At 45.7% G+C, this 24,854-nt stretch overlaps 1 protein-coding gene across 1 annotated transcript; it reads left to right on the top strand.

The window, feature by feature from the left end:
• Positions 1-436: 436 nt before the first annotated feature.
• Positions 437-23,141, top strand: LOC117364506 (toll-like receptor 5). The gene is made up of 3 exons (XM_033953745.1): positions 437-746; positions 9,331-9,510; positions 20,098-23,141. The coding sequence occupies exons 2-3, from the start codon at positions 9,426-9,428 to the stop codon at positions 22,059-22,061; spliced, it is 2,049 nt and encodes a 682-aa protein (XP_033809636.1). The 5' UTR covers positions 437-746; positions 9,331-9,425; the 3' UTR covers positions 22,062-23,141.
• Positions 23,142-24,854: the final 1,713 nt, after the last annotated feature.

Raw genomic sequence — 24,854 nt, 5'->3', positions numbered from 1 at the left:
TGTCATTCTCTAATACCTATCTATCAAACCGCCTTCATTCTCACTTGCAGACAAAGAGTAACAAATGCCATCAGCATTAAATGGATCCTCACCAGAAATGACTTCACCTGCTCAGCGTGGGATTTTTAAAAAACAATCACTGACTTGAACCAAGCTTTCATCCTTTATTTTAGGAAGCACTGTGAAATCGATGTTCTTGATGTAAAAATTTATTAGTGCATAAAATAAAACCCAACAAAGAGCTAAAGTACAATAAATAGGATTGTTCCAAAACAAGCGATGCAAATGATGTAGAGATAATAAAACACATGCTTGTGAGTTTGGCAACTTTTGCTTCAGATTTCACTGATTTTTATTTGGAATTCATTTCAGATCCTAACTCAGATCGTTATTATTACAATTTAAATCCCCAAAGAAGGCTTTCTTTGTCGAAACATTGATCGTGTTGGGTCTGTGTCATATACTGACTTGTGTATTATTGACTCTACATCATTTACATTGCTTGTTTTGGGACAATCGTATGACCTTTATTGAGTTTTATGCACTATAAAATTTTTACATCAAAAACATTGATTTCATAGTGCTTTCTTTTTGTTTTACCTTCAGAGAGATGAGCATCCAATTGACACATTAAACTTGTAGTAATCTGCTGGTCTCTAACCAAGATGGACCTTTAAATGCAAGGCTCTGAGCCCAGGATAATTAAGCGGTGAGATATCTCCTCTCTCCTTTACAGGAAGGGACTGGTGAGTATTGCTCTCAACTTATCGTTGTAACTGCACAAAATATTATGTTTAGTGTGGTTCCAGACACTCTTGATTTGGTGAAATTTGCCTGGGCTGCAGGATTGCCACATGGCCGACAAGATGGTGCTGGCATCAGCAATGGAGTCAGCTTCAACTGATCAATTGACACTGAATAGTGGGTCGGAAGCGGTTTTTGCAGCGTTCCTGAAGAGCTTCGATGAAGCACCAGGCTCGTTGGCAGCCTTCGGCACTATTTTATAGGAAATCCACATGGATCTCAAGGTGATCAGAGCTGCCTTCTTTGGCGGCGAACATACAGGGGGAAATCTCAGAACAGGGCCATAGGCTGGAGAATTAGAGAGGTGTGTGGAAGATCTTGCTGAAATCATAACTAATACGGAGACACATTTTAAGAAACTTGCCCAAAAAGGAAACATTTATATTGGATAAAATAGAGGATCTTGAAAATTGCAGCAGATGCTGCAACATCCACATTCACAGTGTGTTAGAGCTACCAGAATTTATCAACTGTGAGGTAGTGGTGTAGCAAATCACAGCCATGTTGTTTAAAGAGGAACTGGACTACATCTCAGAAAGCAACATTAAGCAAGTAAGGGCACATTGGGCTTTGGGACGGGGTGTACCTAATAAACCAAAATATAAAATTTCTTTTTATTTGGATTTTAAAATCAAAGAATCTATACTTGCTCAGGCCTGCAAGTGGGAGTTTGTTCAATAGGAAGCTTACCCAAAAGAACTTCACCAAGATTTTGCAACAACTACATTAAAACGTGGGGTGAATTAAGGCCTTTTATGCTAGGGTTGTCCAGAAAAAAACTAAAGTAGGAAAAATTGTTCAAACTGAAGTTTTTCCCATGAATTTGATTGTCCTTGATCAGAAAATATTTTTAAAAGCCCATCCTGGGGTCACTCAAAGGCATGAGGCCTTTTTGCAAGGAGTTGAACAGCATTGCAGTCTTGAGTGTTTGGAATGCCATTGGTAGATGACTACACTAAAGAGTATGGAGCTCATAATCGAAAGTGAAAAACATCCAAAAACCGGCCTAAGTCAGCACTTGGACAGTCATAAACGAAAGACGTCCAAGTTAGAGAGTTGCGCGGGGACAGAAATCCTACCCGTCCCCACCCGTCCCCGCCAAAGTCCCACCCTTCCCCACCCATCCCCGTGAGGAATCCCCTCCGTCCCCGCCCGTCCCTATAAACTTCAGAAATAGTTATTTCATTTAATTATGCTACTGAATTAAAGGCTCTGGTAGAAACCCATTTACAAATAAGCAAAAAGACTTTATTAATTTGGAAATATTAATTGGGAAGAATACATACTTTGTAAACGGGTTTCTACCAGAGCCTCTTTTGTTTATAAATTTTTATCAACACAACTAATATACTACTTTATCCTGAAGAAAAAAAGAAATAGAATTCTTTTCCTACCTTTGTTGCCTGGTTTCTGCTTTCCTCATGCTCTCATTCAGTTCCTTCCATCCACTGTCTCTCTTCCTTCTGCGTCTTCCATTTGCTCTGTTACTGTGCCTCTCCCTTTCTCCCCCCTTCCAAATTGGTCTGACACCCATCTTCTTCCCTCCGCTCCCCCCATAGTCTGGCATCTCTGTCTTCTTCCCTGCCAGCGTCTTCTCCCCACTCTCTCTTCCCCATTTCCTTTCAGCGTCCTTCTCCCCCCCATCTTCCCCATGTCCTGTCAGTGTCCTTCTCCCCTCTTTGTCTTCTCCATGTCCTTTGTGTCCTTCTCCCCCCTCTGTCTTCCCCATGTCCTTTCAGTGTCCTTCTCCCCCCTCTGTCTTCCCCATGTCCTTTCAGTGTCCTCCCCCCTCTGTCTTCCCCATGTCCTTTCAGTGTCCTTCTCCCCCCTCTGTCTTCCCTATGTCCTTTCAGTGTCCTTCTCCCCCCTCTGTCTTCCCCATGTCCTTTCAGCGTCCTTCTCCCTCTCTGTCTTCCCCATGGCCTTTCAGCGTCCTTCTCCACCCCCCCGTCTTCCCCATGGCCTTTCAGCGTCCTTCTCCACCCCCACCCCGTCTTCCCCATGTCCTTTCAGCGTCCTTCTCCACCCCTTTGTCTTCCCCTTGTGCTTTCAGCGTCCTTCTCCCCCTCCTTCTCTCTCGCCCCGGGTGCAGCACAGCCGTCCAGGTCCCCTTACTTTTGTGGCGCTTCCCCGACCGACCGACAACAGCCCCGGTCTGACAAACCTCCCTGTCCTTAACCGCGAATCTAAATTTCCTTCTTACAGCTGATGTAAGAAGGTAATTTAGATTCGCGGTTAAGGGCAGGGAGGTTTGTCGGACCAGGGCTGTTGTCGGTCGGTCGGGGAAGCGCCATAAAAGTAAGGGGACCTGGACAGCTGTGCTGCACCCGGGGCGGGGCGGACTGCCCCCCTCCCTTGATAGCCACTCGAGCCGCGAGGCTACTCCTCCTTACCTACCCTGCCTGCAGCACAGAGCCGAATGGAAGTCTTCCCGACATCAGCGCTGACGTCGGAGGGAGGGAGGGCTTAAACAGCACTGACGTCGGGAAGACTTCCATTCGGCTCTGTGCTGCAAGCAGAGCAGGTAGGGAGAAAAGCCCCGCGACTTAGTACATCCAGCCCCGCAGGAACCCCGCGACCCTCGGAGGGGGATTCCCGCGACCCTAGGGGGCGTCCCCATGGGATCCCCGTGACCCGAAGGGGGAACCCGCGGGATGCCCGCGGGTCCCGTGGGATTCCCTTCGTCCCTGTTCCCGTGCAGCTCTCTAGTCCAAGTGCCGATAATTGAAACGGATTTTGGACGTGTTTACAAATGACCTAGGCCTTCCCAGTGCCGCTGAATGACCAGAGCTAAACGGGGCTTTTCAGGAGGAATGTTGAGGGCAGGACGTGGGCCATGCTAGACTTAGTCGTACTGAATGTATAACCAAAAGTTGTACAATACAGCCTAGACCAGTGGTCTCAAACTCACGGCCCGGGGGCCACATGCGGCCCGCCAGGTACTATTTTGAGGCCCTCGGTATGTTTATCATAATCACAAAAGTAAAATAAAACAGTTTCTTGATCATATGTCTCTTTAGCTATAAATTACAATATTATTATAAAGACTTAGCCAAAAGGAAAGATTTTTAAACTATAAAGAGTTTTACCTCATGCAAAGTTGTCATTTCTTTAATAAGACATTAACTATTTTTTCTGCGGCCCTCCAAGTACCTACAAATCCAAAATGTGGCCTTACAAAGGATTTGAGTTTGAGACCACTGGCTTAGACGGAACTTGGACGTTGTGACTTAGGCCATTTAAAACATGGTCTAAGTCACAAAAACCTATATAAAGTGACCAGATAAGCACTGAAAACAAATAGTACCGACCCCCACACACTACCCCAGTGACCACTGAACCCCCCCCACCCCAATAAAAATTGTAATCACAATTTTAAATATCTGCCTCCAGAACATCAGCACCTGACAACCTGCCATAGGAAAGCCTAGTAAAGCTGCACAGAGGCGGCTTAAGTCATCTTGGGAGTGGGTTAGGGACCCATGGAGAGGAGGACCCAGGCCCATAAGCCACTGTAATTACTGCATTCATGGCGAAACGTGCACTCCTCAAAAAAACCCAAAACCATTTTGTACTGCCATATAAGTGGCTCCTGCAGCTATTGAGGTTGAAGACAGGTGGGTATAGTACATTTTGGGGGGGCTCACCATGACCTATAAGGGAGCTGTGAGATGTTTATGGGGCACCCTTTTTGTGAAGTTCATAGCAGTGCCCTGTAAGGTACCCCCAGTATTCAGGTGCCATGTCTGGGTGTCCAGTCCATCACTTTGCTGACCCCTCCCACATCCAACAGAGCTTATTCTAGGCATTTTTGACTTGGACAAAAATGTTGTATAAAGATGGACGATTTAGCAGCTTGGATGATCAGACAGCTGGACATATAGTTAGACAATTATTTTTTTTTTTTAATTTTGGGCATATTTTTCAAAAATGTTTTCTAAGCTGTTTCTGACTTTGGGCGACTTAGGCAAAAACGGACTTAGACGTTTCTTTCGATTATGCCCCTCCACGTGTTTGGCTATTAGCAAAGTATGTTCAATTTCTGTTATTTACCACAATAAAGTGCAGATATTAAAGGTTCATTTAATAAAATACTGCTAGATGTTTGCATAAATGTCTTTTTATCAATGTGTCATTGCTGAGTGTGAAAACATTAAAGCTATGGGGGCGTCATGTGCCTACGGACAAGATGGCTGCTTAGCTCCCTCGCTCCGTTATAGCCCTGCCTGATCAGCGCCATTCTAGCCCTACAGAGCAAGCGATCGGGTAATTACTCACTCCCTTCACCTCCGACAATGTCCACCAAATCCAGCAAATCGGATTCTGCCACAGTCGCGAGCTCCGTTTCCTCACATTCAGCGTCTAAGCGCTCCAAGCACGAGCCGCCATCTCCCGCTAAGGCCACCGCCGCTGCTACCAGCGCCGCTGAGAGCGGCGTCTCTATTTCAAATGACCTACATGTTTTAAAAGATCTTATGCAGGAAAACCTAACTGCCACCGCTGACATTAAGCAGGAAATGTGTAACATCCTGATGCAGTTGAAACAGCACAACGCTCGTATAGACCTCGTGGAGGAGCGCCTAGCAACGCATGACTCTCAGTATCTGGCAGTACAACGTGAGCTCCATAAAATCACCTTACTACAAGCTGAAATGGAAGATATGTCTAACCGCATGCGCCGGAGCAATGTCCGCCTTATTGGTCTCCCGGAATCTTCAGAGGGGACAAACATGCTGGTGTTTCTACACTCCTTCATCCCCAAAGTTTTAAATATCCAATTCTCCCCTCCACTGGAGATAGAGCGGGCGCACAGGGTCCCTTCGGGCCCTCCCTCGCCATCCAAGCCACCGAGACCCATCGTCTTAAAATTACTACGCTATCCACAGGCTATTCAAATTCTTCAATCAGCAAAGTCTATCTCAGATTTAAAAGTGGACGGCAAAAAGATCATGTTTGTTCCAGATGTCTCCAAAGCCACAGCGCAAAAAAGAAAGGCTTTCCTATCAATGCGCACTCAGCTCAAAAATATTGGAGCACAATATGGGCTTTTTTATCCAGCCCGGATGAGGGTGACTTACCATAATGTCACTAAAAACTTTGATACTCCAGCAGATCTACAAAAATACCTAGATGACCAAGTGGGAGCCATGACCTGATTTGCCTCTTTGAGGGGCTAAATTCACTTATTCATTGTAGCTACCATGAGGCGGGCTTCGGAGCCATTTGCTGAGCTCCTCTTGTTAACATGCGACCCCATCTCAAGAGCTTCGTTTGTTATGTTAATCTTGTTCACTTTAAGCATGACTCTGCTATTTTGATTTCCCTCTCCTCTTTTTTTTTGTTCCCCCCAAGTGGTCACTCTTATTTTCCACCTCCGCAACTTCAACTAATAGCCCTCAGTTACACCTGGATACCATTTCTTATGGTTAAAATTCACCTCGTCTCCCTTAATGTCAAAGGTATAAACAATCCCATGAAAAGGAAAAAGATTCTACATTATTTCAAACATCTGGATGCGGACATCTGTCTCCTTCAAGAAACCCACCTCTCCTTGGAAGAAGCACAAAAATTATCTGGGGGCTGGGTACAACATAGCTTCACTGCGCCTGCTCAGGGTAAGAAAAACGGTGTTATCACTCTCATAAAGAGATCCTTCAACTTCCAGCTCTCTTCTCACCAATTTGACCCCAACGGTCGATGGTCCCTCTTGGAAGGTTCTATTGCTGGTCAGCCCTTGAACATCTTCAATATCTACGCACCCAATGCAGATGATCCCTCCTTCTTCCAGTCCTTCCAAACTGTGAGCGCGTCCTCCTTGACATCACATACCATCTTCGCGGGGGACTTCAATTTTCCCATTGATCCATTCATCGACAGATCCTCCACCTGCCGCCCGGCTAAGCTGATCGTTCGCTCTGCAGTTCTTAAGTTAATGGACCTATATGGTTGGTCTGACATCTGGAGACTCTTCCATCCTTCAACTAAAGATTATACCTTCTACTCTGCTCCTCACCAATCCCACTCCAGGATTGATTACATCTTGGGCTCTAAGGACATTCTCAATCTTGTTTCTTCATCACGGATCCATGACATTACAATTTCGGATCATGCAGCTGTTTCCTGTACACTTCACTGGTCTGCACCCTCTTCCTCTCGTCATTGGAGACTCAACAACTTTCTCCTTCATGATGAAGATTTCATTTCATAGAAACATAGAAACATAGAAAGATGACGGCAGAAAAGGGCCATAGCCCATCAAGTCTGCCCACTCCACTGACCCACCCCAATAGTCTAGATGCTAGTGACTCGACTTACGTAGGGATCCCACGTAAGTGGAGTCACTAGCATCTAGACTATTGGGGTGGGTCAGTGGAGTGGGCAGACTTGATGGGCTATGGCCCTTTTCTGCCGTCATCTTTCTATGTTTCTATGTTTCTATGAAATGAAATCTTCATCATGAAGGAGAAAGTTGTTGAGTCTCCAATGACGAGAGGAAGAGGGTGCAGACACATCAAAGCGGAATCCCAATCGTTTTTTGACATTAATATCACATCTGTACCTAATTTTTCTCTTGTCTGGGAATCCTACAAAGCCTGGCTTAGAGGCGAAGTAATCAGTTACTCTGCTTTTCAACTCAAAAAACGCAAATCCACCTTATCCCAACTTGAAACAGAAATACATTCGTTTGAGACTTCGCTTTACCATCGTCATGACTCATCCACTTACAAAAAACTGCAACTTCTAAAATTTCTGCGTCTTCCATTTGCTCTGTTACTGTGCCTCTCCCTTTCTCCCCCCTTCCAAATTGGTCTGGCACCCATCTTCTTCCCTCCGCTCCCCCCATAGTCTGGCATCTCTGTCTTCTTCCCTGCCAGCGTCTTCTCTTCACTCTCTCTTCCCCATTTCCTTTCAGCGTCCTTCTCCCCCCCCATCTTCCCCATGTCCTGTCAGCGTCCTTCTCCCCTCTCTGTCTTCCCCATGGCCTTTCAGCATCCTTCTCCACCCCCCCCCTGTCTTCCCCATGGCCTTTCAGCGTCCTTCTCCACCCCACCCCCCATCTTCCCCATGTCCTTTCAGCGTCCTTCTCCACCCCTTTGTCTTCCCCATGTCCTTTCAGCGTCCTTCTCCACCCCTTTGTCTTCCCCATGTCCTTTCAGCGTCCTTCTCCACCCCTTTGTCTTCCCCATGTCCTTTCAGCTTCCTTCTCCACCCCTTTGTCTTCCCCATGTGCTTTCAGCATCCTTCTCCCCTCCCCCGTCTTCCCCATGTCCTGTCAGCGTCCTTCTCCCCCTTCTGTCTTCCACAAATGCTTTCAGTGTCCTTCCCCCCACCCTGTCTTCCCCATGGCCTTTCAGCATCCTTCTTCACCCCTTTGTCTTCCCCAGTGCTTTCAGCGTCCTTCTCCCCCCTCCTTCTCTCCCGCCCCGGGTGCAGCACAGCCGGCCAGATCCCCTTACTTTTGTGGCGCTTCCGCGACCGACAGACCGACAACAGACCTGGTCTGACAAACCTCCCTGCCCTTAACCGCAAATCTAAATTTCCTTCTTACAGCTGCTGTAAGAAGGTAATTTAGATTTGCGATTAAGGGCAGGGAGTTTTGTCGGACCAGGGCTGTTGTCGGTCGGTCGGGTTAGCTCCACAAAAGTAAGGGGAAATGGACGGCTGTGCTGCACACGGGGCGGGGCGGGGCGGACCGCCCCCCTCCCTTGGTAGTCACTCGAGCCGCGAGGCTACTCCTCCTTACCTACCCTGCCTGCAGCACAGAGCCGAACGGAAGTCTTCCCAACGTCAGCGCAGACGTCGGAGGGAGGGAGGGCTTTGTTTACCGACGTCATCGCTGATGTTGGGAAGACTTCCGTTCGGCTCTGTGCTGCAAACAGAGCAGGTAGGGAGAAAAGCCGCGCGACTTAGTACATCCAGCCCCGCAGGAACCCCGCGACCCTCGGAGGCGTTCCCACGGGATCCCCGCGACCCGTGCAGCTCTCTATTGTGGACCTTCCCGCGTGCCAGCTGCAAGGCCTTCACGTGCCACAGCTGGCACGCGTGCCATAGGTTCGCCATCGCTGCGATATAGTATGAGGGGGAGGACAAGGATCATAAATGCTGCGTGTTCCTCTTAATTGCTATATAGTATGAAGGGGGGAGGATGAGGATCATCGATGATGTGTGCTCCTCATAATTGCTATATAGTATTAGGGGGGAGGAGAAGGATTATTGATGCTGTGTGCTCCTTTATAATGTTAGAGACGGAAAGAATTCTCTTCACTGCTGTGTAATTTTAAAGGGGAGGGATTTTTGTGGAAAGGATGAGGATCATTGGCATTGTGTGTTCTTCAGCTCTGTGGTATGCTTTTCATAGACCCAGGAATTTCAGAGAGACTGTTGACAGGACATGTTCACTGTTGACATTTCTGAAGAGTCACATAAGATTATGTGTGATTTGCATTAGCCTGGTAGGAAGTGGTTACGAAAGATGTTCCTAAGCAGGGTTTTCCCTGAAACTTCCCTTTCTGTATATTTCTCAAGCAAACAGCCCAAGCCAGCAGAACTGCATTTCCTGAGACATTGCCTCCATCAACTGCCAGCTGAGGTTAAATACTCTTGCAGAAGCAGCTGCAAGAATGATCATAGAATCAATACGGACTACCTTCCCCTTCGTCTCTTCTGCACACAGAGCAAATCAAGGACCTAGGCTTCAGCTGAGCTGTGAGTATTCAATATGACAGCAAGACCATTAGCAGTGTAGGCAGTAATTTACAAGACATTTCCCTTGGATCTAGTACTTGCTTTCCAGAAAAGCTTATAGTAGAGAATGACACGGGGACAAGTTTTTCCCCGTCCGTCCAGGAACTAATTTTCCTGTCCTGTCACCGAGAATTCTTTTCAAGTTTCAAGTTTAATTAATTTTAATATACCGACCATCGACATGCACCTGGTCGGTTTACAATGCTAAAAATGAAAGGTTAAAATAAATTTTTGTATAGGGGGGAAATGTGAATAAAAATTTTGAAATATAAATATTTCCCATCTAGGGAGGGTGGGGGGGTTGGGTGGGTGGGAGGAATTATTGATAATGATATTTTAGGTAACTTGGTTTCATTTTATATTATTTACTTGGTTCTTATGTTATTACTATATGCAAAATAATGTAATTATTGAAGGATAGTTCTGTTATCTATATAGATATTAGTGTTATGACTGAATGTAATAATATACTGTTCTTTTATTTATATAACACTGTTCTTGTTTAAAAATCAATAAAGAATTATAAAAAAAAAAGAAATATAAAGAGACAAATTACAAATACGAACATGAGCTTGAGGGGAAAGTTAATAATTACATCATTAAAAACAAATTAATTAAAGGGAAGAGTATAGAACACCAGGAATGGGGATCGCTTCTTAAAAGCGGTTCGTGTTTATTTTGCGGGCTGTTGAAAAGGAACTATTTAGACGCTATGGTATGGGTCTTGGAATAAGAACGTTTTTAGTTTGGTCTTAAATTTGTCGTGAATTTTCAAGGCGGAGTTGAGATGGCATGGCGTTCCATAAGTTTGGAGCTACAACGGAAAAGTTAGTTTTTCTAGTGTAGTAGAATTCTTTGATGGAAGAAAATTCTGATCAGCCAATCTAAGGATCCAGGAAGGGCAAAAGGGAATGATGAGTTTATCAAGAAAAGATGGGAGATGTGAAAGTTTGATTTTAAAGACCAGCATTAAAGTTTTATAGGTGATGCAGTGGGTGATGGGCAGCCACTGAGCTTCTCGCAGAAGAGGAGTAGCATGATCATATTTCCCAACCTTATAGATAAGTTTGATTGCCGTATTTTGAATGAGCTGCAGACGACGTAATTCTTTTTGAGTAATTCCATTGTATAGGGAGTTGCAGTAATCCTGTCCCTGCCCCATTCCTGCAAGCTCCGTCCTCATTTGTACAAGCCTCAAACACTTTAAAATCATAAATGTTCAAGGCTTGTTAAGGCAGAGCTTACAGGAATGGGACAGAGACAGTGACAAAACTCACGGGGGATGGGACTGGGAAACTGAGTTTCTGTGGGGACGGGGAAAAATGTGTCCCCATGTCATTCTCTAGCTTATAGTGCAAATCCTGAGTACAATGGTACCTCGGTTTACGAGTGCACCAGTTTGCAAGTGTTTTGCAAGACGAGCAAAACATTTGCAAACTTGGTGCCTCGTAAACCGAGCTTGCCTTGCTGTACGAGCGCCCCCTCCCCCAGTGATTCGGCATCCCCCCCCCACTGCATTGCCCCCTCCACCGTGATCCTACTTCCCCCCCCCCCGAGCAGTCAATGACACCCTTTACCCGACTTGGCACCAGTGCCGGTGCCCGAAGATCCTCCCTCTTCTGGCGCAGCCTGGGATGGGCGGTGCGTTGGAGATCCTCCTTCTTCTGGTCTGGGCTGGGCTGGACTGGCTTTGAGCATTTGCACATGCTCAAAGCCTTCTGGTCTCGCTCTCAAACTCGGAGAGAGCGAGACCAGAAGGCTTTGAACATGCGCAAATGCTCAAAGCCAGTTCAGCCCAGCCCAGCTCAGAAGAAGGAGGATCTCCAACGCATCACCCAGCCACGCCAGAAGAGGGAGGATCTTCGGGCACCGGCACTGGTGCCAAGTTGGGTAAAGGGTGTCATTGACTGCTCGGGAGGGGGGAAAGTAGGATCGCGGTGGAGGGGGGGCAACGCGAGCGGGGGGGGGGGAAGCTGGATCGCGGGGAGGGGTTTGGAACAGCGTCGGATTCCTCAAGGGGGGGGAGAATGGAGCAGCGCCGGTAGCCTCGTGGAGGGGGGGGGAGGAGGTGGAACCAATCAAAGCAGTTTCCCTTACTTCCTATGGGGAAACTTGCTTTGATATACGAGCAATTTGGTTTACGAGCATGCTTCTGGAACGAATTATGCTTGTAAACCAAGGTTCCGCTGTATAAGGAATTGGGCGTACACTTCCCCCTCCGTATTCACGGGGGTTAGGGGCACAACCTGGCCGCGAATATTTAAAAACCGTGAATAATATTCGGGCCGGTTCTGTCGGCTTCCCTCTGTTATTTTAAGCCCTCAAAGCACCCCCCCCCTTAAGCCTTACCTAGTGGTCTAGCGGGTTTATGGGGCAGGAGCGATCTTCCCACGCTCCTGCCCCGTGCAGATCGCTCACAGGAAATGGCTGCCTTGAGCTCCCATAGTCTCTCGAGCCATTTCTTGTGAGCGATCTGCACGGGGCAAAAGCTTGGGAAGATTGCTCCTGCCCCGAAAACCCGCTAGACCACCAGGTAAGGCTTAAGGGGGGGGACTTTCAGGGCTTATAATAGCCCAAAAAAAGAAAAAGTATTTTTAGGTTTAAAACTGTGAAAAAACAAATCCGTAGATAAAGAATTCGCGAATACGGAGGCAGTGTAGAATATGGTCTCAGATATACTACATACTGTATACTGATTGCTATTGTACCATACATTTTACTAGTGTTTTGTAAGATGCATGGTGACTTCAGTGCCATAAAGGGGGTGAAAGGCATGTATATCAATTTGTGTGATGTATGCAAAATTAGAAGCCACTGGGGTTTTTACCAAAGAGGCTGAGTGTTGGGCATTCAGGAGAATTCGATTAAGTGCTTCCACCTGCAACAGTGAAAAAGAGTAGGGCTGAGCAAAGGACTTCCAACAAGAGAATAACCAGGGAAAAAGGTTTTCATGCTTGTTCCCAAGGATTTATATAAAGAGATCTTGTAGGATTTATATAAAGAGATCTTCTGGCTCTCGTTAGAAGTCCTTTACTCAGCCCTACTCTTTTTCATTTATTTTCTCATAGCGAGGTTTCTTCTCTGATTCTAGTTAATGTGGAACAACAGCTCATGCTGAACAGTATTTACATCAGAAGGCAAATGTCTGTTGTTTATGGATGCTGTTACTCCAAGAACATAAGATATACCCAGGCTGAGTCAGACTGAGATCTATTAAATGAACCCACAGCCTATCTCTGAAAGTGGCTAGCTCACCTCAGATCACAAAACATAGATCTGTTTTACATGGATCCTTTCCTGGGATAAATAATGACTCTCCCTACCTGGCTACTATTTTTTACGAAGCTTTACTCCAGGTACTTGGCCAATCTTTTTTTTTTAAATCCAAATTCATGACCATCTCTCAGCAAACAATTTCAAGGCTTAATTATGTGCTGTGTGAAAAGAAAAAAAAACCCCAAAACTTTCTACAATTGTTTATTTTCCATCTGCTGGTCATTAGTTTCACTGAAAATCCTTTTGCTTTTTGGGTTGTTTGACAGGTTCCCTAATTAACAGTTCCACCCAACTCATGATTTTATTAACTTGTATCATATCCCCTCTCAGCTGCTTTTTCTCCACTTTGAAAATCCCTAATCTGTTTACGCTTTCTTCAGAAGGAAACTGTTTTATCCCCTTTATCATTTCTGACACCGTCTCTGAACCTGTTCTGGTTGACCTGTATAAACATACAACAAACTTTTCTACTAGGCAAAAAAAAAAAAAAAAAGATTAAACCCGTGTGCAAACAAGGTTGCATATACACAGTGTGGCTGGAGATAGAAACATAGAATATGACGGCAGAAAAGGGCTATAGCCCATCAAGTCTGCCCACTCTAATGACCCACCCCCCTGTCTTTACTCCCTTAGAGATCCCACTGAATATCCCATTTTCTCTTAAAATCTGACACGCTGCTGGCCTCAATCACCTGCAGAGGTAGCCTGTTCCAATGATCGACCACCCTTTCTGTGAAGAAGTATTTCCTGGAATCACCACGAAATTTCCCTCCCCTGATTTTCAGCGGATGCCCTCTGGTGGTCGAAGGACCTATAGCACAGAAGATATCATCTTCCACCTCGATACGGCCCGTAACATATTTGAACGTCTCAATCATGTCCCCCCTCTCTCTTCGTTCCTCTAGTGAGTACAGCTGCAATTTATTTAGCCTTTCTTCATATGTGAAATCCCTGAGCCCCGAGACCATCCTGGTGGCCATTCGCTGAACCGACTCAATTCGCCGCACATCTTTCCGGTAGTGTGGTCTCCAGAATTGAACACAATATTCCAAATGAGGTCTCACCATGGCATTATCACTTCAGGTCTCCTGCTGACAAAACCCCTACGGATACAACCCATCATTTGCCTTGCCTTGGAGGAAGCCTTCTCCACTTGATTGGCAGCCTTCATGTCATCACTAATGATCATCCCTAAATCACGTTCCGCCGTGGTCCTAGCCAAGGTCTCACCATTTAGTGTGTAAGTTCTGCATGGATTTCTCTTACCCAGGTGCATTATTTTACACTTTTTAGCATTAAAGCATAGCTGCCAAGTCGATGACCACTGTTCCAGTAGTAGTAGGTCCTGCGTCATACTGTCAGGCAAAATGCTTTTGCCTACTATGTTACATAGTTTGGCGTCGTCGGCAAACAAAGATACTTTTCCTCTAAGCCCTTGGGTCATATCACCTATGAATAAGTTGAATAGAATCGGGCCCAAGACTGAGCCCTGTGGTACTCCACTGGTCACGTCTGACGTTTTGGAGGGGGTACCGTTAACCACTACCTTTTGAAGTCTACCGTGCGATAAACATAAACTAATATACAATAAATACATAGGGCTAGATTCACTAAGCAATCCGATCGTATATCGATTGGTATGCGACACTAGAGAATGACACGGTGAAAAAATTGGTCCCCGTCACCGCCCCGTCCCCGTCTCACCATCCTCTGCACCGCCCCGTCACCGCCATTCCCTTCACCGCCCCGTCACCGCCACTGCCACCCCATTCACCGCCCCGTCACCGCCACTGCAACCCCATTCACCGCCCCGTCACCATCACCGCTGCATACATAAAAGCCTCAAACGGGTACGATTTTATATACTTTTCTTTATTTACGTATAAAGGAAACATTCTTTAAAACTTTAAAACTTTAAAACTTAGTTAAATATTAGTTAATAACTATACAAAAACAAAACACGCAGAGAAAAAATTAATTAATATAAATTCTCAAAACTGACACATTTTGATCACTAAATTTAAAATAGTTATTTTTCATACAATTTTTCAATCACTAATCTTCCACCACCCCTGGGGCTAGCAATGCAAAAACAAACACGACATGTACTTTAAATGCATACAATGTTAGCCTACATGGTAAGTAGACGCGGCCGCTGTACCTAATCGCGGCAAAGATCTCCCTGCCGTGATTAGCATAGTGACCGCGGCTACGGCTGCAAGTCTCCCCTCCCCCCAGCGATCACGGCAGGAGGGCACCCAACCCCTCCTGTAGACCTCCCCCAACAGCCCTCCCGACAATCGCAGCAGAAGGGTACCCAACCCCTCCTGCTGGACCCCCCCCCCAACGAACCCTCCCACCCCGGAACCCCCTTAGTCTTACTTTCCAAGTTGGACCGGACGGCTCCTCACACGTATGGCCAGCAGGCTTGCCTCCGTCCAAATGAGGCGGGCCCGCCCCTACCCTGCCCAACCCACAGGATCCTAGGGCCTGATTGGTCTAGGCACCTAAAGCCAATCCGCTATAGGAGGGGCCTTAGGTGCTTGGGCCAATCAGGCCCTAGGATCCTGTGGGTTAGGCAGGGGAGGGGAGGGGCGGGCCCGCCTCATTTGGACGGAGGCAGGCCTGCTGGCCAGACGAGCGAGGAGCTGTCCGGTCCAACTTGGAAAGTAAGACTAAGGGTGGTGTTTCGGGATGGCGGGGTTTGTTGGGGGAGGGTCCGGCAGGAGGGGTTGGGCACCCTCCTATTGGCGATATAGGGGGCCGTTGGGGGGGTCGGCAGGAGGGGTTGGGCACCCTCCTACCAGTGATCATAGGGGGGCTGTTGGGGAGCTGGCAGGAGGGGTTGGATATCCTCCTGCTGCGATCGTCGGGGGGGCTGTTGGGGTAGGCAGGAGGGGATGGGTACCCTCCTGCCGCGATCGTTGGGGAGGGCTGGTTCTGTCGGCATGAAGGGCTGAGCACCTTCCTGCCGGCGATCGTCGGGGGGGGGCGGGTTCTATTGGCAGGAAGGGTTGATCTGACAAATGAGGAGCACGGTGAAACACAGGTAAATAGCGGTTCCTAGAAGGGGGTACATTGGCCTGCGGGGACAAATCTTTTCACCGTTTTTGCGGGCGGTGAAAACTTTTGTCCCCATGTCTGCGGCGATTTGGCTTTGGAGTCTCCATAACCCGCAGCCAAACCGCAGCCATGCCGCAGCTGCCTGCGGGGATCACTCCCCGTGTCATTCTCTATGCGACACCTTTGCGACCCGATTTTCCTCCGACCCGATTCACTAACCTCTGTGCTGATCCGATTCCGATCCTTGCATGCAAATGAGGGGAAACGGCATGCAAAGTAGGAAGGGTCGCGATTCACTAACAAAATTCAGGCACACCGACTGGGCTGGCCGATCCAAAAACAAGCGACTATGAGGACCAGTCCCTTGTGCAAAAATCCTGCTTTCAGCCCCGATTCTCCTGCCTTTTTGCCTTCCTGCTCAGCCCCGACTCTCCTGCTCTGCCTCCTTTCCCTGCAGCGCGAGCCCATGTTTTAAGCCACTTTAAACCCACAAGTAAAAATAAAGTCAAAAAAATAAAAAAGTACGGACAGCAAACGCATGCGCAGACCATCTACAGGCAAAGAAGATGGTTTGCGCATGCGTCGGGATCACTCAGTAGCAATCCGTGTGATCGGTGGGGGGACGTTCCTCTGATCGCCCCCATTTGAATATTGTCCCATCGTGAATTGGTTGGTCTGCCACGGATCGGACACGGATCAGTCACGATCGGGCAGGTTAGTGAATCAGGCCCTTACTCTATAGCACTGAACCTGGCCATAGCAGCCTCCAAAACAAGGGGAGGACAAAGCCTCAGAACTCCACCCCCCCCAGAGATCAGGTATTGGATTACATACAGGGTAGGGGAACTTCCTTGGCATTAACAAAACCTCCTTTAGTGGGGTGTATCTTTTAGCCTTGTGCAATGCAAAGACTTCAGAAAAACTAAAGCAAACAATCACCTGTACAAAAGCAAGAAGATTTACTTATCTGGACTTGAAAGATCAAAAAACACCGACGATGGCCAGCGTTTCGCTATCCAAGTTGTCTCAGCTTCGATCAATTCCTATGAAGAAAATGTTGATATTAGAACAGCACTGACAAAATTGCTTCACCACAGACGTTGTTGAATATAACAAAAATGCATTCCTTTAAATCATTTAATCTAAACCAAACGCCTTCCTGCTTCACCAACATGGCTGCAGTATGCTGAGATCCGTCTAATGAACTGCGGAACTAAAGGCATCACATTCTCCTGTACACAGACAGAGGGTAAAGTTACAAAGGACATGTTTATCATACACCTCCAACCATACTATGTATATGCAACCTTGTTTGCACACGGGTTTAATCATCTTTTTTTTGCCCAGTAGAAAAGTTTGTTGTATATTTTTGTGAGCTTTACGTTCTTGAGTGTGTGGCACTAGTTGTACTGTATCCAGATCCAGATTTAGACATGCTGGGGCCCAGGGCATAAATTAAGGAGAGGGTTCTCTGATCCCTTCTCTACCCTGCCCCATCCCTCTAATCTCTCCTCCTGCTGTTACTACCACACATAAAAAACAACTTTAAATGACTTCTTCGCACACAAAACACCGACAGACCTTTACCAAATACAGAACTGGGAAACTCAAAAAGTTAAACTCGACAAGAAAAATAAAAATAGATATGCAATTTTTGCACTGCACACACAGGAGTCCTGGGCCCACCTCCCTTGCTGGTTGGAATCCCGAAGCTCTGCCAGTTGACGCCCACCTCTGGTCTGGTAGCCAGAAATCTCCAAGCTCTAAGGCTAGCAGCAGTGTTCCCAAGTTTGGAACTGGCTGCAAAGTTTGGAGAGTTCTGGCTAATGGACTGGAGGAAGAGGTCTTCAGCTGACAAGGCTTTGGGATTCTCCATCAGCTCAGGTCTTTATATTTTGCATTGGGGCATGGGGGAAGGTAGGGAGAAAATTTGGTGCTCAACCATTTTGGGCCACTGCCCATGCTACCTCTCCCCTCCCCCCAACCCCCATTGGCTGTCTGCTAAACCACTGAACATTATACACAGTGAGCAGCGCACATCGCAGGCAGTAATTGCGGAGCACTTTCCTTTTTGTTTGCCGCTCCTCTCTACTATATTTTTATCTTAACCATCTAGTGTACGCATATTGGAATACAGAATTAAGGATTGAAGATTGAGTATCCTCATGCACATTGTCTTGCTATACATTCAGACTCCTGAGGCAGACCCATTGGGGCCGAAACACGATCATGTCGAGTCTTTTTATTCAATAAATGAGACTGAGCACCAATCAGTCACCTTCGTTGTTTTTCTTCTGCTTTCACGTCCTGTGTTTTCTGCTTTTTATAATTGATGACAGAAGAATGTTTTCCTATTCTGTTATGGTTGTAACACTGTGGCCTCCTTTTATGAAGCTGTGTTGTGTTTTTTTCTTATCACCAGCTGCGGCAGTATTAGCTCCAGCGCTCATAGAATTACTATGAGCGTCGGAGCCAATACCACCGCAGCCAGCTATTAAAAAAGTCTAACACGGCTTCATAAAAGAGGGCCTATATTAATGGTGTTCTAAATAATCCGACCCCACTTGTTATGATAAGCATATTGGAGGCTCTAGCATTATTTCTGTACTGATTTTTTTTTTTCCAATAAAACAGACTTGTCATAAAATGTCTTTTTATCAATGTATCATTGCTGAGAGTGAAAACATAAAAGTTATAACTATAATATGAGAAATTTGCTCCATTATGCAAAAATAATAGCAAATGTTAAGAAAAACAGAGCTTTATGTAATCAGTGACTTTGAGGGATCACAATCAAATTTATGAGAAAAACTTCAATTTACAGTTTTTCCAACTTTAGGTTTTTCTGGACAACCCTACCATCCCGCTGACAACTGACCACAGCAGCGATTCTGAAGCGCTGCCTACAGACTCCTCCATGCTTTTCTTCTGCCGCAGTTCGCCCGAGGAAACAGAAAGTTGCGTCATTAGGGCCACACTGCAGCAGAAGGAAAGCATGGAGGAGGCTGCAGACAGCACTTCAGAATTGTTGCTGTGGTCAGTGTGTCAGCAGGAAGGGGAAGGTGAGTGCAACATTGGACTGGCGCAGAAAGAAGGGGCAAGGCATGCCAGCCCACAGCTGTGGGGCCCAGGGCATTTGCCCTGTTTGCCCTCCTCTAACACCGGCCCTGGCTATATCCCCTTTGAGGTGGGGTGACACAACTCAGAACATGATTGCATCAGTGATCTATACAAGTTTCAAGTTTATTTGATTCTTGATATATTGCCCATCAAAGGCATTTGAGCGGTGTACAATATAACAAATCAAATGGGAGAGAAAGAAGAAAATCAAAGAAGAGAAGCAATGAGGGAAATAAAGGTTGGGAATGTGGATGGAAGTACAATAATTGAGAGGAAAGAGCAGTGGGAGAAGAGGGGATGGGAAAGAAAATATACACAGGCTATCTTCACGGAAGGAGCTCTAGCCTACTGCTCAAAACAATACAGGGGATAATCACACCCTTTGGGTAAAGGAAGAGTTTAAAATAAAAGGTAAACAAAAGGTATTGAGTGTCATTATGAATTTATCCAGGAATTTTTCCAGTCGGAAGGGAAGTTGGGAGTGCATTGCAAAGAGTAGGTGCAGTTACTGAGAATATACCGTGTCGAGTAAATTCATGATACTGTATAACAGGGGTGTCCAACCTTTTGGCTTCCCTGGGCTGCATCGGCTGAAAAAAATGTTTCTGGGGCCGCACAAATGCGCAAACGCTGCAGCAAGACAGAGGAGGGAGCCGGCAAGATGGTAAACACCTGGGGCAGCAGAGGCAAACACTACATCGTCCTCGATTGGGGCCGCACAAAATACTTCACGGGGCTGCATGTGGCCCTTGGGCCGCAGGTTGGACACCCCTGCTGTAGAATGTAAGGAATTAGCAATTGATCCAAGAAGGTGTAATGTTACCTGTCAACATCACCGATTCCCCTCCCCCAATAATCTGTGAACATTGCCTTTATTGAAGGCATATTCTCTTGAAAGTGCAGTCTCTTACTGAGATAGTGTGTGTGTATGTTTGTGTGTGTGTGTTTAAAAAGAGGGTCCACCACGAATATGACATTAGAGATGGTATCTGCAATCCGATTGAGTGCTAATAATTTCTATGACAAGTTTCAGACTAAAGAATATTGTACATATAGGTAACACAACTTTTTCCCTCTTTTATTTTTCAGGCACAATGCTGCAGTGGAGCCTGCTCCTCCTCTTGGGTGTTGCCAACACAGCAACACAAAACTGTCACCCTACCTTTGTGAAGTCTACTGTAGTATCTAACTGCCAGGCCCAAGGACATTTATCAGTGCCTGAGATAGACCCATCCACTGAGGTCCTTTTCTTGTCCTTCAACCTCATCTCTGACATCATGGAGTTGTCCTTCCCCAGGTTGGAGAATATCAGAACTCTGACACTGGGCCTGCAGGGATCAGGCTTCCTCAATGTTGGTGAAAATGCCTTCATGAATCTCCACAACCTAACATTCTTAGACCTTGGTGGAAATAAAAAGATATCCCTACACCTTGATTCATTTTCTGGCCTGAGAAAACTAGAAGTACTCTTGCTGGATGCCAACGGTATTAATGACACTATCCTGGAAAGGGGTTATTTCCGCCACCTGGTGTCCTTGAAGAAGCTCGACCTCAGTGCAAACCAAATCAAGAGGCTAAGGCCTGACCCAACTTTCCAGAACTTGAAAATGCTGAACTCCCTGCATTTGAAACTCAACAAGATTGAATGGGTGTGTGGAGAAGATTTAAAGCACCTCCAGGGGCATAATTTGTCTCTTCTGGATCTTTCCTCCAACAGACTGTCTTACAGGGAACCATGGCAAAGTGAATCTACCTGCTCCAACCCCTTCTACAATATCACTATAGAAACCCTGGACATCTCCTCCAATCCTTGGAATGTAGAGAGTGCTGAACGTTTCTTTATGACTGTATTGGGAACCCAAATACGGCATCTGACAATGCAATACCCAGGAGGCATTGGACGCTCTTTTGGATTCAAAAATTTACAAGATATCGATGCAACTACGTTCTCTGGATTAAATGAAAGCAATATCCTCTCCTTGGACATCTCCCATGGTTCACTTTTTGAGTTGAATGCCCATGTGTTCTCTGTGTTCCCTCAATTGAATATACTCAATCTAGCCTTCAATAAGATAAATAAGGTTAACCAATATGCTTTTGCTGGCCTTCAGAATCTTGTCATGCTGAACCTATCAAATAACTTGCTTGGAGAGATCTACAGTGACAGCTTTGAGAGCCTGAGATCATCTCCCATTCGTTACTTGAGCCTGCAGTCAAACCACATTGGGGCTGTTCAATATGATGCACTGAGCGGTTTGAACTCCATGCAAACCCTGGATTTGCGAGACAACTCTCTCTTGCAGATCCCACCAATGCAACTTCCAAACCTTAAGCAGGTACTTCTAGGGGAAAACCGTATTAAGAACACCATTGGCATCCAGACGTTTGCCAGCAGTGCAACACTTATCGATTTGGCTTACAACCGCCTGGAGAACTTGGGAGAATTTTGGAACTTAATGAAAATCCCAACTCTTGAGTTCTTGTTCTTATCTCACAACTGGATTTCAAGATGTTCTATCAGCTCACAGACTACTGTTCTTCAGAACAATCGCCTGCATGTGCTGGATCTCTCCTACAACTCTCTGGAGGTTGTGTGGCAATCTGGAACCTGCTGGAATATTTTCCATGGACTTAATAGACTTATTTCCTTAAACTTGTCTAAAACTTACCTCTCCTTCTTACCAGAGGGTCTTTTCCAAGGACTGCAGGCCCTCCGTAATCTGGACCTTTCAGGAAATGTAATTGTCTCACTCCCTGAAAACATGTTCGAAGACCTAAGATCTTTAAAATTTCTGCGGTTGAATGACAATAATCTTGTCACACTCACTCCATCAGGCCTGGATATGCTCCCATCCCTTTCATTGCTGGACCTGAAGGACACACGTTTTGTTTGCCACTGTGGTTTAAAAGACTTTGTAAGCTGGTTGCAAGCCACCAAGGTCTCTTTGAATTGTCTGGCAGAAGATATTTCCTGTTATAGGCCTCAAGAGCCCCTCTTGGAGGTCCCTCTCCTGAAATTTGTAGAGGATAACTGCATGTATGAAATTAACTGAAGGTCAAGAGTTGGGTTTCTTGCAATTGCTGCTATGTATGTTCCAGTTAGGTCCAGCCAATGGATGATTAATAGAGTTGAATGCTGCCTGTGGGAGAAAAGGCTTTCACTTCTAAGCCTGGTTTCCATATCTCACTCTGGCCAGTGTAAGTATCTAGCCCTCATGGAGGGGAAAGAGTCCCAAGTCAGAATGCATGCATACCACATTTCAGAGGGCAACCTAGTTTGTGGGTCTCGATTTTAGGACTATTTCTGGAATAGCTGACCTAAATAGGGAAAAGGGACTCTGGAAAATTTGCAAATGAAGGCTCATGGTATGATTTCTAAAGCTTTACTCAATTGCATTAGGACTATGGATTGATCAATTAAGTTATGGGTCACTGATTGTATGCACTGCTATATCTGTTCTGGCTTGAGCTTTTCTGAAATAAATGCTTAGTATTCCAGTGGTTTCCAGACTGTCATTTAAAAAAAAAAAAAATCTGTAATGGTTCAGCTTTATAAAGAGAGATTTATGCATGGCAGATACAACAAAATTACCTGTAACATACAAAATAATTACCCAGCTTAATGGTTATTGCCTGAGAACATTCTAGTAAACTGAAGTATAATAGAAACCTTACTTTCTGGGATGCATGGATGTGCACATTTGAGGGCCATTGATATGCATGGATCTGGAAAAATAACCCATCACCAGGGCCAGCCCACCCATTAGACAAGACTAGGTGATTGCTTAGAGCAGCAGCTTCTTGGGGGCAGCAAAAGCAGCTAAAGTCAAAGTAAATTAAAAATCATATTCCTGACAACCACAGAAACTTAATGAACTGAACTGGCATTTTTCTAGAATTTTGGGATGGTCATGACTGTTGAGTTTAACTATCAAAATCTTAGTGGGTGGGGGCTGCAGGCTAAGGACTTTAAAGTTAATGGAGGGAAGAAACATTTGCAAGAAGAGACTGGAAGACCTAAATATGTATACTCTGGAGGAGAGGAGGGACAGGGGAGATATGATACAAACGTTGGTTTAAAAAAAAATTTAAATCATGTTTATTAAATTTCAATATAAATACTAACAATTGCAACTTGGAATAGGATGTTGTATATCAAATAGCCCAAATAAACTATAACAATTACAATGCCATTTGATGTTCCACATACTACTAACTCTAGAAAAAAACTACATACCAAAATTGGCATACCCAAGGACAAATCCAAAACATATGAGATAAAGAGGCTTTAAAATAACCACACGGGACAAGAACATACAGAGACAAGTGTTGCACGATAAGCACGCCAAGGTGCTAAATATATAGAACAAATAAATTTATACCCCATTTCAAAATATGAAATATCAGGTAATAATTTATATAACAATTTTAAAAATTTATGTATATAAGAACCTTGTAATGTGATCTGCATTTCCACATTCCATGCCTGTGCCACCTTATCATAATCTAATGATGAAGAAAAGTAACGGAGAGGATGTTAGATACCTGGAATGCCCTCCCAAGGGAAGTGGTGGGGAGGAAAACAGTGATGGAATTTAAAAAAGCGTGGGATAAACATAGAGGCTCTCTAATTAGAAAACAAAGAATGTAAATGAATGAGCTAAGGCTTGCACATTCTGTGTCCCATATGTGATGATTTGATGTAGGATTGGGCTGGGAAAGGCATCAATGGGAACTCCACTAACTTGATGGAACATGAGGATGTTACTAGCCAGCCTTTATGGTAAATATCCTGCAAACATGATGGTTGGATAGGTTGGAGTGAGCTTGGACGGCAACTTCCGCATTTGGAACCTAGGACAATACCAGGTGAACTTTACAGTCTATGACACAGAACTATCAAAGAAGAGACAAGTTAATTTAATCATGTATTTTTAATGGGTATAACTAATGGGAAGACTGGGTGGACCTGTCACACAGGGAGGACTTTGAGTAAAATAAATGCTAGGTATAGAACTGCAAGACCCACAGGTTTTCTTCCCACCCAACCCCAATTCATCACCATAGTTTACCATCCTACTCCCAGACCATCTACACCACACTCATTTCATGTCTTCCAGTCCACTCTGGCCCATCTGTACAACCCATATTTTCCCTTCCAACCAGTCTTCAATTGCCCCTCTTCCCTAACAAACTCCCTCCCATTGCTATTGTTAAGCATCCCCCCTGATACCCCCCATCAGTGGGAGCGATGCCCACCCCCTCCCACTGCTGCCATTAAGCCAAGCCCCCAACCCCCTCCCCCAGCAGCGGGAGAGATGCTTATTCCCTCCCGCCACCAAGCAACCCCCTGCCACTCCCCTTCAGCAGCGGGAGAGATGCCTACTCCCTCCTGCCACCAAGCAATCCCCCACAACACCCCCCTGACAGTGGGAGGAATGCCCAGGGCCGCCATCAGAAATTTCTGGGCCCCTTACTGAGCAATCCTATTGGGCCCCCCACGCATCCCTTCCCCCCCCCTGAACCCTCCTTCTTCCATGGGCCGAATACACACATACTTTTCTCTGTCGCCGCACTTTTTGACCAAAAGATCTGTAAGCCTGCAACCATGTCAAGGTAGACTCTTTCAGCAGGGCCCTAACCTAACCTAAACTAAACTAATCTATACCTATCTATTCTAAACTAACATATGTCTAATACTGAACTAATAACAAACTAACAAATATCTGCATAATAAATAACTAATAAATAATAGTGCTAGTAGCCAAAATGCTGGAAGGGCTGGTCAACTTGGAATTAGTAAATCACTTAGATAAGTTCTCTCTCCTAAATGACCACCAATCAGG

The sequence above is a fragment of the Geotrypetes seraphini genome, chromosome 8, assembly GCF_902459505.1.
Source record: "Geotrypetes seraphini chromosome 8, aGeoSer1.1, whole genome shotgun sequence".
NCBI lineage: Eukaryota > Metazoa > Chordata > Amphibia > Gymnophiona > Dermophiidae > Geotrypetes > Geotrypetes seraphini.
Note: the sequence above shows the minus strand (reverse complement) of the source record. Positions and strands in the feature narration are given on the sequence as shown.

What these genes read in the sequence shown, in the direction of transcription:
- LOC117364506 (XM_033953745.1), top strand. Translation starts at nt 9,426, where the DNA reads ATGATCATAGAATCAATACGGACTACCTTCCCCTTCGTCTCTTCTGCA. An exon ending in ACCTAGGCTTCAGCTGAGCT is followed by an intron (nt 9,511 to 20,097) that starts GTGAGTATTCAA and finishes TTTATTTTTCAG; the next exon opens with GCACAATGCTGCAGTGGAGC.